Source organism: Phascolarctos cinereus, unplaced genomic scaffold (genome assembly GCF_003287225.1).
Source record: "Phascolarctos cinereus isolate Bilbo 61053 unplaced genomic scaffold, phaCin_HiC Scaffold_4;HRSCAF=312, whole genome shotgun sequence".
Taxonomy (NCBI): domain Eukaryota; kingdom Metazoa; phylum Chordata; class Mammalia; order Diprotodontia; family Phascolarctidae; genus Phascolarctos; species Phascolarctos cinereus.
In genome coordinates, this window is record NW_027555847.1 from 714,044,533 (window position 1) to 714,060,081 (window position 15,549).

General features: G+C 42.4%; 1 protein-coding gene across 1 annotated transcript in view; it reads left to right on the plus strand.

The window, feature by feature from the left end:
• Positions 1-8,783, plus strand: part of SEZ6L (seizure related 6 homolog like) — a 252,151-nt gene extending 243,368 nt beyond the window's left edge. Inside the window, exon 17 of the mRNA XM_020996645.2 lies at positions 874-8,783. Within this exon, the coding sequence (XP_020852304.1) occupies positions 874-903 (30 nt within the window). The 3' untranslated portion in view covers positions 904-8,783. The remainder of the gene's footprint in view (positions 1-873) is intronic.
• Positions 8,784-15,549: the final 6,766 nt, after the last annotated feature.

The window sequence follows — 15,549 nt, forward strand, 5'->3', positions numbered from 1 at the left end:
AGTCTGAGGCCACATTTGAACTCAGGAAGATGAGTCTTATTGACTCCAGGCCCAAAGCCACCTAGCTGCCCAGGGAGTTACAGATGAGGAAACAGATCAAGTGCAATTAAATGATTTGCCCGAAGTCACACAAGCAGTGTCAGAGATAGGATCGGAACCCAGGTCCTAGGATAATGGATTGAGAGCCGGAAGGGAATTCAGAGGAAACTGAGGTACAGTGAGATTAAAGATGAGGATTTAGTTGATTTCCCCATGGTTACACAGACAGCAGGCCACTAGGTGGTGCCATAGTGCACAGAGTGCTGGGTCTGGAGTCAGCAAGACTCATCTTGAATTCAAAATTGGCCTCAGACACTAGCTGTGAGACCCTGGGCAAGTCACTTAACCCTGTTTGCCTCAGTTTCTTCATCTGCAAAATGAGCCGGAGAAGGAAATGGTAAAACCACTCCAGTATCTTTGCCAAAAAACAAACAAACAAATGGGGTCACAAAGAGTCAGACAGGATTTAAAATGACTGAACACGAACAGCAATGGTCAGAGGTGGAATATTGGAGAAAGGATTCTCATTCAAGTATGGGTTGCACTAGATGGCCTCTAAGCTCCCTTCCAATTCAAATTCTGTGACTATGATACTACTATCAGGTTACCTTTATTTAGTACTTTGCAATATATAAAAAGTTTGCTTGCATTCACTCCTTTCATATTGTAGCTTCTTAACTCTGAAACAGGCAGTAGAGTTATGCTGTCCACATTACCATTGAAGAAACTGGTTCAGAGAAGGAAAGGAATTTGTCCCAAGGCATGCAACCACTTCTAAAACTAGGCACTAAGTAAAATTTAAATTATAATTTTTTTTTCTTCTCTCTGTCATAGGAAACAAGAGAATACGAAGTTTCAATATAAAGACAGTTCTGCTCAAGATGTGACCTTCAAGATGTGAATGACAATAGGACTTCCTCAGTAACTCATCCAGAGACCACACGGCATTCGATTGAAACCCTGGCTCTTCCATTGTCTTTCCTTTAGACTCCTTATTGAAGATTTCCTGTTTTCTTCACTGTATTTATTATATTTAAATGGAAATAGGTGTGCACGGCTGTTTGGGGTGGCTGTCCAGGCCAGGAACTTGGCACAGTTTCAGTCCCAAGGGCAGGTGTGTCTGTATGTTTGGTCATTCAGGTTAAAGGGAGGAAGATGGGCCATGATCTGCTGGTGAAGTCTCTTTGGATGATGGTACAAAGGAAAATGGTGCATTGGCAAGGTTGCTGTGATGTCCAGACTTAGGGCTACCAGGGGTGAGGCTTTGAAGGTTTGGGGGGAGGGGAGGTATCTCTAGGCAGCTAGAGATATTAAAGGCCAGGTGGCTCAGGCTCCACAGGACCATGGGGCTTGGAGATGACCCAGGGACTTTGGCCAGTTTGATCTCAAATGTGATGCTATGCCTTCATGCTCTCATCCTTTAGGTTTTAATGACGCTTTGTAGAGGGGTACCAAGTCTTGCCAGTCCCCATTCAATTCTTGCCACCTCCCTCCCTCCTTTAGGAGATATCCAAGCAGCAAAAGCTATCATCCTCATCGTCCAACTTTTTCTGCTTTACTTGCTCATATCATTGGCTGTTTGTGAGGGTAGCTGCTTATTTTCAAGGTCTCTGAAGTCAGAGATATCTTCTCTCTCCAGCTTCATCCTTGACTCAGGAAACTGGCACAAGAGAGGGTCAGTGACTTCTATAGGTCTCAGCAGGAAGAAGGGACAGAGGAAACCTGAATTCAGGCTCACAAGTTGCCTCTGTATCTTCTTTTTCTGATACCTGCTCAGTAATGACAAAGAGAAGTATGATGTTTGTTATAGCTTCCAGAAATTAGTATGCATGTAGGCAGCAGGGTCTTTCCAACTCTGCTTGCCTAGGATCCCTGGGGGATGCTTAGTTTTCTTTTCTCATATTTCAAAAACGATGTCAATCTATGGATTTCAATTAGGGGGAAGGTATCTTGAGCTGAAAGGTTAGCTGAATTGTGCCTGACCCCTCCCCAGTCCCCCCCTGCCATATATTCCCCACTTTGATTCTCCTTCCCAAATAGGGAATTCAATCAATCAACAAACATTTTTATAAAGCACTTACTATGTGCAGGGCACCTAGGTGATGGAGACACAACTATAGAGAATGAAACAATCCCTGCCTTCAAGGAACTTGCATTCCACTGAGGGAGGATAGACTGGATCAATCCATTAGCAAGTGTTTAAAAAGCAACTACTATGTGCCAACACTGTGAGAAATGCTAGAGATACAGAGATAAAAATATAACAGCCCTTGCCCTCAAGAAGCTTATAGTCTATCAGGGGAGACAATATATAGATACAGAGACAGGTGCAGGGTATATCCAAAGCAGACAGCAAGCAACATGGATGGGAAGGCACTGACCAGAAGGAGCTTCCCCAACCAGATTTTTGAAAAGCACGTTTCTAAAGCTGCAGTCCTTGTTTCTCTGAAGGCCTAAAAGGAGGTGGGGCAGGGAGTTATAAAGAGAGGACAATAAAGGGCAGAACTGAAGCCAGGTATATGTCTTTCCTTTATGGGTATTATAGTGTATGAGGCAGAAGGTGAAACCTTGATCAACTATCAGAGACTCTAGTGAGACTGAGAATGTAATGTGGTGTAAGCAACCAGCTGAATGTCTCCCAGGTGAGACATAGACATCTCCTGGTACATATTGATCTACTGTGGCTTAGGGACCCCAGTAGTCAAAGTGACAATGAATCCACCTACCATCTCTCTGCATTTTCTCCCTTTTTCTTCTCAATGCTTCTTAGGTTGATCACTGACATAGTGTCATCTACCTGCATTGTCCTCCTCTCCCCTTTGGTATATCAGAGTAATGGGAAGAACGCAGAAAGAATTGCGACTTAGTGTGTAGGGGAGACCTGGGGTGAAGGGAAGAAAGGCATCTCTCTAGGATTTCAATCAAGCTGGCAGTATTCATTGCTCTGAACAACAGTTGAGAGAAGGAAAGAAACTTCAGAACTCAGAGACTAGGTAGTCATCTTCTGGCAATCAGAGCAGCCACAAATCCCCTTTGGCCACATAGTACCAGGGCCTTTTTACTGTTCCCCTGTTCCAAACACATCAGATGGCTACATGTGATAGAAACCAGGCCAATGTGGAACTTCTTCCCCTCTGGGGGTTGTCATTCAAATCCACTGGAGGTGCAGTGGAGGGTGGGGGGTGGGATGAAGGGATGGAGAAGCCCTATGCTAAAGCCATTGTTTTCCTCCCATCCCTAACCTAGTGCATACCCAGATCAGTGGGAACTATGGTTACAACTCCCACATGATGTCCCAAGGCACATGGCCCCAGGTCAGGGCATAAGATTTAGGTAGAGCTGGGAGCTTTAGTCATCCTCTGCCTCAGAATCTAAGAATTCCAGAGTAGAAAAGGATCTCAGTGATCATTTAGCCCAATCTATACCTGTCCAAGAATGCTCTCTATAATACCTCCAGTAATTCCTTGAAAACTCCCAATGAGAAGGAACCCATTGCTTCTCAAAGTAGTTGGTCTCCATTTTGGATAACTCATTATTAGGAAATATTCTCTCGCCTCCAGCTTAAATTTACCTCTTTCCAACTTTCCCCACCATTGTTTCTAGTTCTGCTCTCTGGGACCAAGCAGAAACAATTCTCCCTTGCAACAGCATCAAGATTGTTTACTACCAGCTGACTCACAGTGTTAAAAGCACCTCTTTTCATATGTACTTCCACTTGGGAATCTCAGTTGACAGATTAAAATATTTTCAAATGAATGGGATGATAGGCTTGTTGCTTCCTCTCTGGAAATGTAGACTTATTTCTGAATGGTCTGAGGCTCAAGCCTGCCCCTTTGTGGTGGAAAGCCATTCCATGCCCATGCCAACTTCCCCTATAACTATCAGAGAGAAACCCAAGATTTACTACCAAGGTCAGATGTGAGATCCGTGTTTTTGATGGCATTTCCCATCCCCTTAAATATAGTCCAAATGCTTCTTGGAGATGAATGGCTGGTGGGATGTTTGGGGAAGTGAAGGCCAACTGTAAAGGAAATTCAATGGGTTTTTTTTAGAGGCAAAATTCAGTCTTTTATTTATATTTGATGCTTCATCTAATCCTATGCCAACTGAAATAATGGCACTCTATTAATATTCCATGATTCTGAAACAGTGTGGAAAAACTAAATATTTTCCTCCCATAAAGTCTTAACTCTAACCCTGCCCCCCTAAAGGGATCCAGGTTGGGATGGACCTGCGCATTCCAAGCAATGTTCTGATGGGTGGAAAAGCTGATGGTATTTTTGGGGGGGATGCCTATGTCTTTTTTTTTCCAGTCTTCCTAATGCAGCATCTGTAACCATGATGTTTTTTAAATCTGTTCTAGTGTAGAGAGAGGTAGTGTGGATCCCTGCAATGTAAAATACTTTGAAGAAGATAGCTTTTTTCTTTTTCACATGTCTGTGTATTTTTACTTTGTAAAGGCAAAACAAACAAAAAAAAACAGTGCCAAAAATGTACCAGGCATGTCATTTCAGTTCATATATGTCTGTTTTTATAAGAATAATACTAAAATCATTGGGATTAAAAATCTTTGGACATGATATTTACTTGGAGGAATTTGAGAACTGAGGGGACCTTTCTACCAACCATACCATATGTTTAAACAGCTGAAACTAAGTTTACAAAGATTGGAGCTTTAGAAAAATGTTGACTCAAGCTTATCTGTCACCAGATCTCCATCACTTAGAAATTTGCCTGCTTGGCACTCCCCACTTTGAGTTCATGGTAATGTTGAATCAACATATTAGCATGCTTTTTTCTCCCAGCTACCTATGATTTCACTGGAATTAGGAGCTCCCAATAAGGAAATCTCCTCTCCCAATATGGATCACCCACCACTTTGCATCTTAAAGGCTTAGAGTATTGCTTGGGACAGAGTAAGGTTAAGAGACTTGCCCGGGATCACACACCTGTTAGAGATCACCAGCAGAACCTGAACCTGCATCTTCCCAACTCCAAGGTGATCTCTCCATCCACAGTGCTGTGTGGCCATACAATATGGATATTCTGATAGAAGCTAGATGGATAATGGTACGATACCTTGGAAGGAGCCCTGGATCTGGGATTAGAGGAGTTGGGTCTGAATACAGTAAGACACTAGACAAGTCACTTCTTATCTCTGGGGCTCAGTTTTCTCATCTGCAAAATGATGAATGGTTGGACTCAGTGATCTCCAAGGTCCATTATATCTCTGAATCTATGGCATTTGTTTACATATGTACCTACCTATTCCTGGACAGCTCCTTAAGGCTATAAGTTGCAGAGCAGATGCCTCTCCACATTGGCTAAGAGTTCCTCGCTGGGAATTCCCTACACTGATGAAATCATATAAATGTACCTATGTGTATATGTCTACACTTGCTACAAATATTCATTCTTTTGTATCAGTCTGAAGGCAAAGAAATCCCAGGTGATTCTTTGAAGTATCCGATCGACAGCTTTGGACGCCTCCTAACAACCTGAAAGATCCATTTTGCAGAGTGATCAGGATGCCCTGTGGAATGCTATGGCTGAAGTTTGCAGAGAGATGACTCGCTCCTTCCTGAACACCACTCCATAGGACACAAAGAACAGATTGGCTGGAGATGAGTGACTCCCAGTATTTCATGGTGGACAATATCTTCTCAGGAATGACTGAGCCAGGTTTTGCCCCATGGATTTTCATCTTCCTTTTCTTCTCCAAATGAATGTGCTCTAGATTTTTAAATCCGGATTTGGGCCTCTAGAATTGGTACCTTAGAACTTTAAAATGAGGAGACTGGGCAATTGTTTCCACATCTGTTAAGTGAGGGTGCAGGACTCAGATCCTGTGTCAGTCCTCCGTCAGTAATTTCCCATATAATCTTTTCAGAAAAGTCCTGAATAAAATGATAATATTCTAGCTTCCGTTTGATTTTGGCTTGTTTTTGGTTTTGAGGCAGTGGTGGGAAAAGCATTGGATTTGGAATCAGAGGCTACCTCTGGGGCCTTGAGCAAGTCATTTAACATCTCTTAGCATCAAATCCCCATGGTCAAAATGAAGGTGTCGGACCAGCTGATTTCTGGGGTTCCTTCTAGCCATAAGCCCATGATCCCCAAACTATTGCCACTTTCCTATTTGTAAATGCCAACTCCTATAATATAAATGAAGTGCAGTAAGTTATACCTTTATCATGTGACAGGGTGGACCATGGCCAACTGGTAAATCCCAAAGCTCTCTGGTCTGTGATTCAATGGATCTGATGTTTATGCCAATTGGCCCTTCAAGGACATGAGGTGTCCCAGGACTGGGCTACAAGACTTCATGTTATTCTAGGGCCATCTGAGAGTACAAATTTGGACAAGATGGATCTGGGAGAATTGCTATAACCCAGAGTTCCCTCCTCATCAGACCCAGAAAATGCAGACGAGCAGCTGAATGGGCAGGTTTGTTCTGAGACCCAGGGTCTCAGATGGGGTAGGGAACAGATTTCCTGTTCCCTTGGAATACAGCATTGAGTGCTGGCACTTTTTTGACCTGCCTGAGTCATTTCCAGAAGTCAAGCAATCAAATATTCTTATTTACCTACTGTGTGCCCCACATTATGCTGTCAATATGCACTTTTATCACCTGGACAATAACCAGAGATGACATAGAACATAAAAAGTATCATAGAGTCACAGAATGTCAGAGTTGGCTGGAATTTCAGAGGCCATCTCATCCAATCTTTACCTGAATGAGAGTCTCTTCTACAATGTTGTTATTGATCCTTCATTCTCTAAGAGGACCAATCACGTCGTGAGGGTGATTTCTTGACTTGAGAGTGAATTGGATTTAAGTGAGGCAGAGCTGTGCCTCCTCTCTCTTCCAGAGTCATTGAAGTCAGTGGCAAAACAAAAGTCAAGATGACTGGTCATGACCTGGGATGCAGTGGATGACTTTGGCCTTTCCAAGTTGAGGTCTTTCCCAGGCCTCAGTTTGTCTGAGGCAATGTCCATTCAATGACTAAGGGCTAGATAAGAATTGAAACAAGAGATGGCCTAATTTGCCATCACAAAAATATTAATCTATCAAATCAGGGGGCCCCCAACCTCTCTTTGAAGAATTCCAATGAGGAGGAAATCATGATCTTTTGGGCTGACTCATAATACAAAATGAGGCTACTTTAAACCAAAACTTCCCTCATCAGTGAGATTAGTAGCATTACCAATTTAGGCAATTGCACCGCCACCACCAAGATCAACCAAGCAGTTTCAAAGGTAAATGACAACAGTATTCAAATGGCACGATGATCTCTTTGATTCAGAAGCTCTCTTAGATTATCCTAACAGTATGAGCGCTTTTAACTTCACTAGTCTAGTTCCAACATACGTTGCTTGAGCAATGCTCAGGCTGCGGTTAGTAATTTCCTCATGCCAAATAACAATTGGTAACATCTTTTCAACAAAGCTATTCACTCCTTGAGACAATGAGGTCCTGGCTTCCAGTCTTGTTGACTGACTGAATTCTGCATGGTCACATTCTCACAGCTTAAAACCCTAATGACTGATGAGGAGAAGGTCACAGAATCACAGAATGTCAAAGTTGGAATCAACCTCAGAAGGCAACTAGTTCAACCTATACCTTCAAAATATCCCCCCAAAACACACACATAACATACGTGACAGTGATCCAGCCTGTGCTTGAAGACCTCCAATGAAGGGGGACCTACTACCTCGTAAGGCAGCTCATCCCACTTTAGGAGAGTTGTGCTTGATGGGAAGTGTTTCCTTAGTCAAATGCTCCAAGGAATCTGTGATTTTATGAATGTGGATATACCCTCCAGTGACCCAGATCACAGTCATCCATGCCTTCTCATCCTAGGTGACACTTGTCCATGTCCTCCCATGGATTTGCCACAGGGCCTCCACCCAACATTCCAGGAAACCTACCTCCCTTTCTCTTGACAACATGAAAATTTTCCTCCTATTGAGCCTAAATGTGCCTCTTTGCAAAATCCACCCAGTAAGATCATCTGGAGGAGAAATATTCAGGATGCAAAATGAAGCCAATAGAAAAAGGAGTGAAGAACTGAAGTTGGACCCTTCAGTATTCCCCCCCAACTTAGATGAAGGATGTGTCACGAAAAGCTGGGGGGAAAGTCGGCAATTTTATGGACTCCATCCTATTCCAAGTTTCAGAAAACAACCTGCAAAAGAATGAATTCACCATTATCTGTAAGTCACATCCTTGCCTAGGGGGTCATAAAAAAGGACCAGTGAAATAATAATGAAGAAATCATATCCAATGCAAATTATCATGGCTCAAAAAAAATTCTCCATTTGGGAAGGGAGAATGTGTCCTGTGCCACCATTTTTCTTAAGACTCAGTTTGTGACTTTTTATAAGTGGTTTGTATGTAGCATAGGGGTTTCACAGCAGCCTGATTATATAAACTACTTCCTATTTTGTTCCTGAAGTTAGGAGTTTTCTCCTTCACATGAACTAGAACTGATTTGTAGAGTAACAGAAATGTCTATTTTCATGCAGCTTTTTTTTTTCCTGAACGTAAACTACAGTTTCCTATTTGCTTTTTAAATTGTCATACAACTTGGATCTTTAATCTCAGTCCAGATCAACTGACTGTCTGCAGCAAAGCTTTTCCAGCCTTGGTTCCCATCCCTGAAAATTAGAATAGAGCTCATTCCCTGGCGCTCTCCATGGTACTGAACCCCCTGAGTGCAATAAATCTCTCATTTTTCATCACATCTGAAGTGTGGTCATTTATCTTCTCTGTCCGGTTGTGGGATTCCCAGGACATTCGGTGCAAAATAATCACATCCTCTTTTCTGTCACTTGTTTGCATTTCTGTGGTTATTTGATAAATGAAATAATCATCCCAGATGGCCCCCAAAGACCATTGAAAGGATAGTGTGGGGTAGTAGAAAGAGCTTTGAACTAGGAGTACGGAAAGATTTGTGTATGAAGCCCAGATCAACCTTAAATCTTATATTATCTTAGACGGGTCACTTCTCTTCCCCATCCCTTCACCTGTAAAATGAGAAGGAGCTAGTCTAGCTTTTCTAAGGTCTTTCCACCTCTCACAGTCCATAATGTGAAGGAAAAAAAAAGAACCGAATTGTATGAGTTAAATAAAATTGCTGCTCTAAGGTTGCTATAATTGAATATTACAAGTATAGAATGTTCTGGTGTAATGGGCATAAAAAACAGAGTTGGACAGGATGCTGCTCAATGTACAATCCCTCCAACGAACCAGGAACACCACCCCAATATATTTAAAGGCCAACTGGGTGGAAATTATCTAGAGTATCTTTTATCACTATATCTGTTATTGTGCCTCCAATCGAGTCTTCATCCCAGGGGTCAGCTTGTTGTGGAAGTGACCTTGAGTCCTCATAGGCTATGACAGCAAGGCGTGAATTCTGTCAGGGCTCCAAAATGGGATGATGATGAATGGAATCCCAGAAATTTGGAACCTTAAGGGACCTTAGCAGCCATTAAGAACAGCCCATATCCCCTCAAAAGAGTCCCCTACTATAACATCCCTGACAAGTAGGTGTCTGGCCTAAGTTTGAAGACCTCCAGGGAGGAGAAAACCATTATTTCTCCCAGCTGCCAATTCCACTTTTGGCCAGCATCCTTGGAAGAAGGTTTTCCTTGACAGCAAGCTTAAATTGGCCAACCCATTACTCTGAGTTCTGTCCCCTAGAGGCAAACAGAGCAAGTCTTGTCTCTTTTCCATATAATAGCCCTTCAGAAACTTGAAGACAGCAATAATGTGCCATTCCACCCCCAATCTTCCAAACCGCATTTTGCCAAAACAAACATCCCTATTTCTTTCTGAGAGTCTGTTGCCTGAGGTCTGCTTAGCTAAGCTTAGAGAGACTGATCACAAAGTTGGCCATGGGGAAATAGGTTTCTGCACAGCAACTCTCAGATACCATCTGAGTCACTGAAGGGAGTGTCTGCACCCATTGAATTAATAGCTCTTTCAAAGGCAGATGCTGATATTATAAAGTACTGGACAAAAAAAAACACTTTTAAAATGCTGTATCAGGGGTCCCTTCACTGAGCAGGGCTATGTGGCAGAGGAGAGATAGAGCGCTGGGCCTGCAATGATAAAGTCCTGAGTTAAAATCCTGTATCAAACACTTCCTAGCTGTGGTACCCTGGGCAAGTCACAACTTCTGTTTGCCTGTTTCCTCATCTGTAAAATGGGAGGATTGTTACGAGGATAAAATGAGATAAAGCACTTAAGAAAGTGCTTTACAAATCTGAAAGTGCTGTATAAATGCTGACTATTGTTATTGTTTTATTATTATTATCACAAATAATAACTATGACTAAGTTTGTTTTATCATTAGAAATATTTAGTGGTGGTTAACAAGAATAACAATAGTAATAATTAGATGGCTTTTTAAGTCCTTCCCAATCTCAGTATGTTCTAGCTCTATGCCCCTCTGGCTCCTGTGACAGCCTTCTTCTATGTGATAAGATTTATGTCCTGGGGACTGATTCACAAAGAGTGCCGAGTGAGCTCAAAGCTCCCTTGTGACTCACCCTGAGATGGAATCAGGGAAAGTACCTTCCTCCTTCCTTCTTCCTGATTCTCCAAGAAGTGAGACCAGGAGAAAATGCTCGGCCACCATGCTCCCAACTGGTCTCACAGTAAAGCTTCTCTCCCCACTGAAGACGATCTGACAGAGGAATCAAGAAGGGCAGTAGCCAAAATACTCTAGCTCTGTGTTCCCCTAGATGACAGTGGTGGCAGTGGCAGTGATAATAATAATAATAATAGTAATAGCTAGGTAGTGCAGTGGATAACACACTGGACCTGGAGTCAGGAAGACCACAGTTCAAATCCAGCCTCAGACACTTATTTGCCGTGTGCCTCTGGGCAAGTCACTTACCCTGTTTGCTTCAGTCTCCTTATCTGTAAAATGAGCTGGGGAAGGAAATGGCAAACCATTTCTCCAGTATCTCTGCCTAGAAAATTACAAATGGGGTCACAGAGTGTCGGACATGACTAAAACAACTGAACAACAATTATAATACTACTAATAATGGCAAAGAGGTTAAAAGCCTACAGAAATGTTTTAGAAACCAACAGTTAGTTACTTCACAGAGCAAGCAGAAGCATGCTTCAGTGGAAAAAGTGCTGGGTGTAGAATCTGAGGGCCCCATTCCAAATCCCAACTCTGCTACTTACTAGCTGTGTGACTATAGATAAGTTACTTAGCATCTCTGGGCCTTATCCATAAAAATGAGATGATTGGAGCTGATGGCCTCTAAGGTCCCTTCCAGATCTAAATATTAATTATAAAAGAATGATATTAGTGGACTGACTTGTCCAAAGACTATTGCTATCTGAGCTTCATCAAATAAGACTAGAAGAATGAGGTGATAACTCATTTATAGTTACAGAGCTAGTAAGTATTGGAGCTGAGTCTGAAATCCAGGGTTTCTGACAGCAAGTCCATTACATCATGTTGCCTTCAAGGAACCTGGGGGATCTGACCTGGGGGAAATGATATACAGATAACTAAGTGTGGCAGAAGAAACCCTGCAAATGGAGAGAGTAGTAATAGCTGAGAATGATCAGGGCACAGTTCACAAAGGAGGCAGCACCCCAGCTGGGCCTTGAAGGAACATAAAGATTTTGAGAGGCAGAGATGAGAAAGGAGTATTCCAGGCATGAGGAACAGATTGTGGGATGCATAGGAGTAGGAGAAGATCCTTTGGGATGGAGTATGGAGCTTGGGGAACAGTTCAAAGTCGAGTTTGGTTGAAATATAGTTTATTAAAGGAAGCTCTATAAACTAAGGCAGAAATGGTAGGTGGGAGCCAGAATATGGAGGTCTTTAAATGCCAGGCTAAGGCATTTGTATTTTGTCCTGGGTGTGATGAGAATTCACTGAACATAGCCTTCTGTTCTGTCCTATAACCCTCTGCCATGTTGCACCTTTGCAAACAATTGTCCACGCATTAAATGATACGTCTTGATGGACTTCTCTGGCTTTAAGCTTTCAAGGATCTGTGTTTGCATCTGTAGGGACAATTCCTTCCTTTTTCCCTGCCTACAGATTACAGACCTTTCATACCTTAGGAAATGGTCTTCCCAAGTTGCTGTGGCCAAAAAAAAAAATCTTCTAAGGAGATAGTTTGATTCATTGGAAAGATCATTGAATTGTGAGTATGAGGAATTGTTTTTGAATCTTGGCTTTGCTACTCACTGTCAATATGACCGGCAAATCACAAATTGGGTTGAATTGGATGACCTCTAAGGTGCCTTCTAGCTTTAAATCTATAATGCTATCATTTGCTAGTTCACACAGCTTCTAAGAAGCTATAATCCTCAGGCAAAGCAAATGAAGAAAATAAGCTATTTTCTTCCTTCTTCCTTCCCCAGCATTCAATTCTCACTTGCCCTAGGTTAAGGAAAGGAGCTATATCGAACAAAGATCAGCTGTGATTTATATTGCTGGCTGAAGAACGTTAACCACACCAAGAATTCCTTTTAACAGCTAAATGACAACTCTAGTCAAGTGAATGCTGTGTGTCCTCACACCACCAGATGTCAGCCAGTGACAGCTCAGCTTCTTTCCATCCCTTTTGAAATCTAAAATTTATGATTTCCTTGCCTATACCATTTTGAATTTTTCAGAATCTCCTAATGTTCCACAAGGTATTCCACTGCAAGGTCAGATGCTGAAGTTTAAATATTTAGGCCACATAATGAGAAGATGAGACTCATTGGAAAAGATCCTGATGTTGGGAATGATCAAAGGCAAAAGGAGAAGGGATGGCAGAGGATGAGATGGATAGATAGTGTCATGGAAACATGAGCTTGGACAGACTTCAAGAGACAGTGGAGGAGAGAAGAGCTTGGTATATACTATGGTCCATGGGGTCATGAAGAGTTGGATACAACTGACTGAGCAACAGTAGAATGCAACAACATGTCATGGCTAGGATTCTTGGGTATAACATGGAATGACAGAATCTCAGATATGGGAAAGAACCTTGGGTTCAACCCAGGCCTGAACAAGACTGCCTTCTAAACATTCCCCCAAAGTAGTCATCTGGTCTCTGCTGGAAACCTTTGATGAGGGTGACCTAACTCCCTCCCAAGGCAGCTCACTGTACTTTTGGACGGTTCTGGTTGTTCAGAACTTTCTTTTGACTTCAGGTCTAAATCTTCCTCTTTGTAAGTTCTCTCCCCTGGGGCCAAACGCAAATATATCTATTCCCTCTTTCACACGACTGACAGTCCTTCAGATGCTTGAAGCTATCATCCACCCACACCTCCACACCACTGATCAAAGTCACCTCCAAGCTAAACATGCCCAATTCCTCCTCTCATCAGTATATGGCTTGACTTCAAGCTTCTTTCTATCCTCTGAATTCTCTCCAGATAATGAGCACTAAAATGTGGTGTCCACATACTCCAAATGTGGCCTAATTAAGTGGCTCCTCCCTCTTTCTGCACATTAGGCTTCTGTTGATGCAGCCTAAGATCACATTAATTTTTTTGAATGTTCTGGTTCAAATAAAATTCACTAAAATATTTCACCAAAACTCTATGATCTTTAAAAAGGACCTGTTTTCTAGCCATGTCTCCATCATGCAATACATGAGAAGTTGACTTTTTGAACCCAAACGTTAAACTTTATATTTATTCCTATTAAATTTCATCAGGCTCAATTCAGTCCAAAGTTTTTGCCAGCCAACATTTTTGAGTCTTGACTCTGTTATTGATTTCTCCCAACGTTGTGCCAGTTGACAATTTAATGTGAATACTATCTATTACATTTCATTCAGTTCAACAATCCTTTCTAAGTACTTACTGTGTAGAAGGCCCTGGGCTAGGACCTGGAATATATAAAGACCAAGTGAAAAAGGAAAAAAAAATTTCACCGCCTCTAAGGAGCTTACATTCTCTTCGGGGTGGGGGTTTGAGGAAAAGATACAACATTTTTTGGGTTGATAATCAAATGCAGTAAAATTTGAGGAAGCAGGTAGCACTGACAGGAAAGGTTTCCCAGAAAAAGTGATACCTGAATTGAGTCCTGATGGAAGCTACATCATGATGGGAGTTCATCAAAGAGATGACCGTGAAGTGTATCCCTTTGCAGATGTTCCAGCCACATGTTTTCCTGATGTCTATGCCTTTCATGCATGATCTCCATCAATGCCCACTCTGCCCATTGACAATGTGTGTATCTGTGGGAAAACATGCCCCAGATTTATGGGGAGGGAAGTTGTTCTGTGGCTACTTTTTAGTGTTTTTTTTAATTCTATTTAATTCAATGCTTTAGTTTTGACCTAATAGTGTCCTCCAGCTAACCAGTTTAAATTTTGGGGGGTCATGAACTGTGGTTTGAAGTAGATATGAACTGATAACCTTGAACCAAGGGTATCTTTTCTGCTCATGTTTGACAGTGTCCCAGATATTTTGACTAACTAAAATCTGAGAACTCTAGTTCATATTCAGATGCTGATTTTAATTCCCACCCCCTGCCATTTGTCTAGAGGCTCCATGAGGTCAGAGATTATATCTTATTGGTCTTTCAATCATCCCCATCTTCTCTGTCATCTCTGGGAACTATGAGCAAAAGAATATACAAGAAACCTGGCTGTTTCCAAATGGAAATGGGTTTTGAACCCACTACTTGCAATTTTCTATTCCCTTCTTCCAAAATAAGGAGCACACCCATAAGCTATCATTCCCAAGTTCTTCCTTATCCCCCTAATTCCAAAAACAATCCATTTCTATCTTGAAAAGTCTTCATTTTCTGATTTTTCTATAATAAATGAGAAGGTATAATTCCCCAGTTATTCAGGCTGTATTTTGGAGGAATTGGGCATTAGGGGGAGGATTAGATTAGATGGCCCTCCAGAGCACTTGTAGCTCCAGAACGCTCTGTCTTAATGAGACATGAAAGGAAAATTTCATCTGTGACTCAAAGCCCGGTATTGAGGCAGAGTATCAGGCCTTCCAGGTTCACAGGGCTGCTGCTAAGGGCTGAGCCTGTAGGAGGAGTAAGAGTCTTACTAGAAAGGGAAGCTGCTGGTCAGCCCACTGTGGCAGAGATGAGGTACACTGCAGACAAAGCCAGATTTCTTCTCAGCCACCCCAAGCTCATTCTGAATTCTCTCTCTCTCTCTCTCTCTCTCTCTCTCTCTCTCTCTCTCTCTCCCCCCCCCCTTATCTTTCCATCCCACACACACACACACACACACACACACACACCCCTCCCATAGACTCTGTGACTTTCTCTTTCTCTCTTGGTGTCCTTTTTCAATCTGTCCCCTCCCCTACCATGATCCTCCTTCTCCTCTTCATACCTTCTCTTTCTCTGCCCACTCCCCGAGGAGGGAGGGGGCTCTCCTCCTATGTGTATCTTCCCCATCTCTTTCTCTGTCTCCCCTCCTCATCTCCCTTTCCTCTTCCTCTCTCACAATCCTGTCTCTTCCCCCACCCCACCCCCTCACTCCCACCACACCACACCT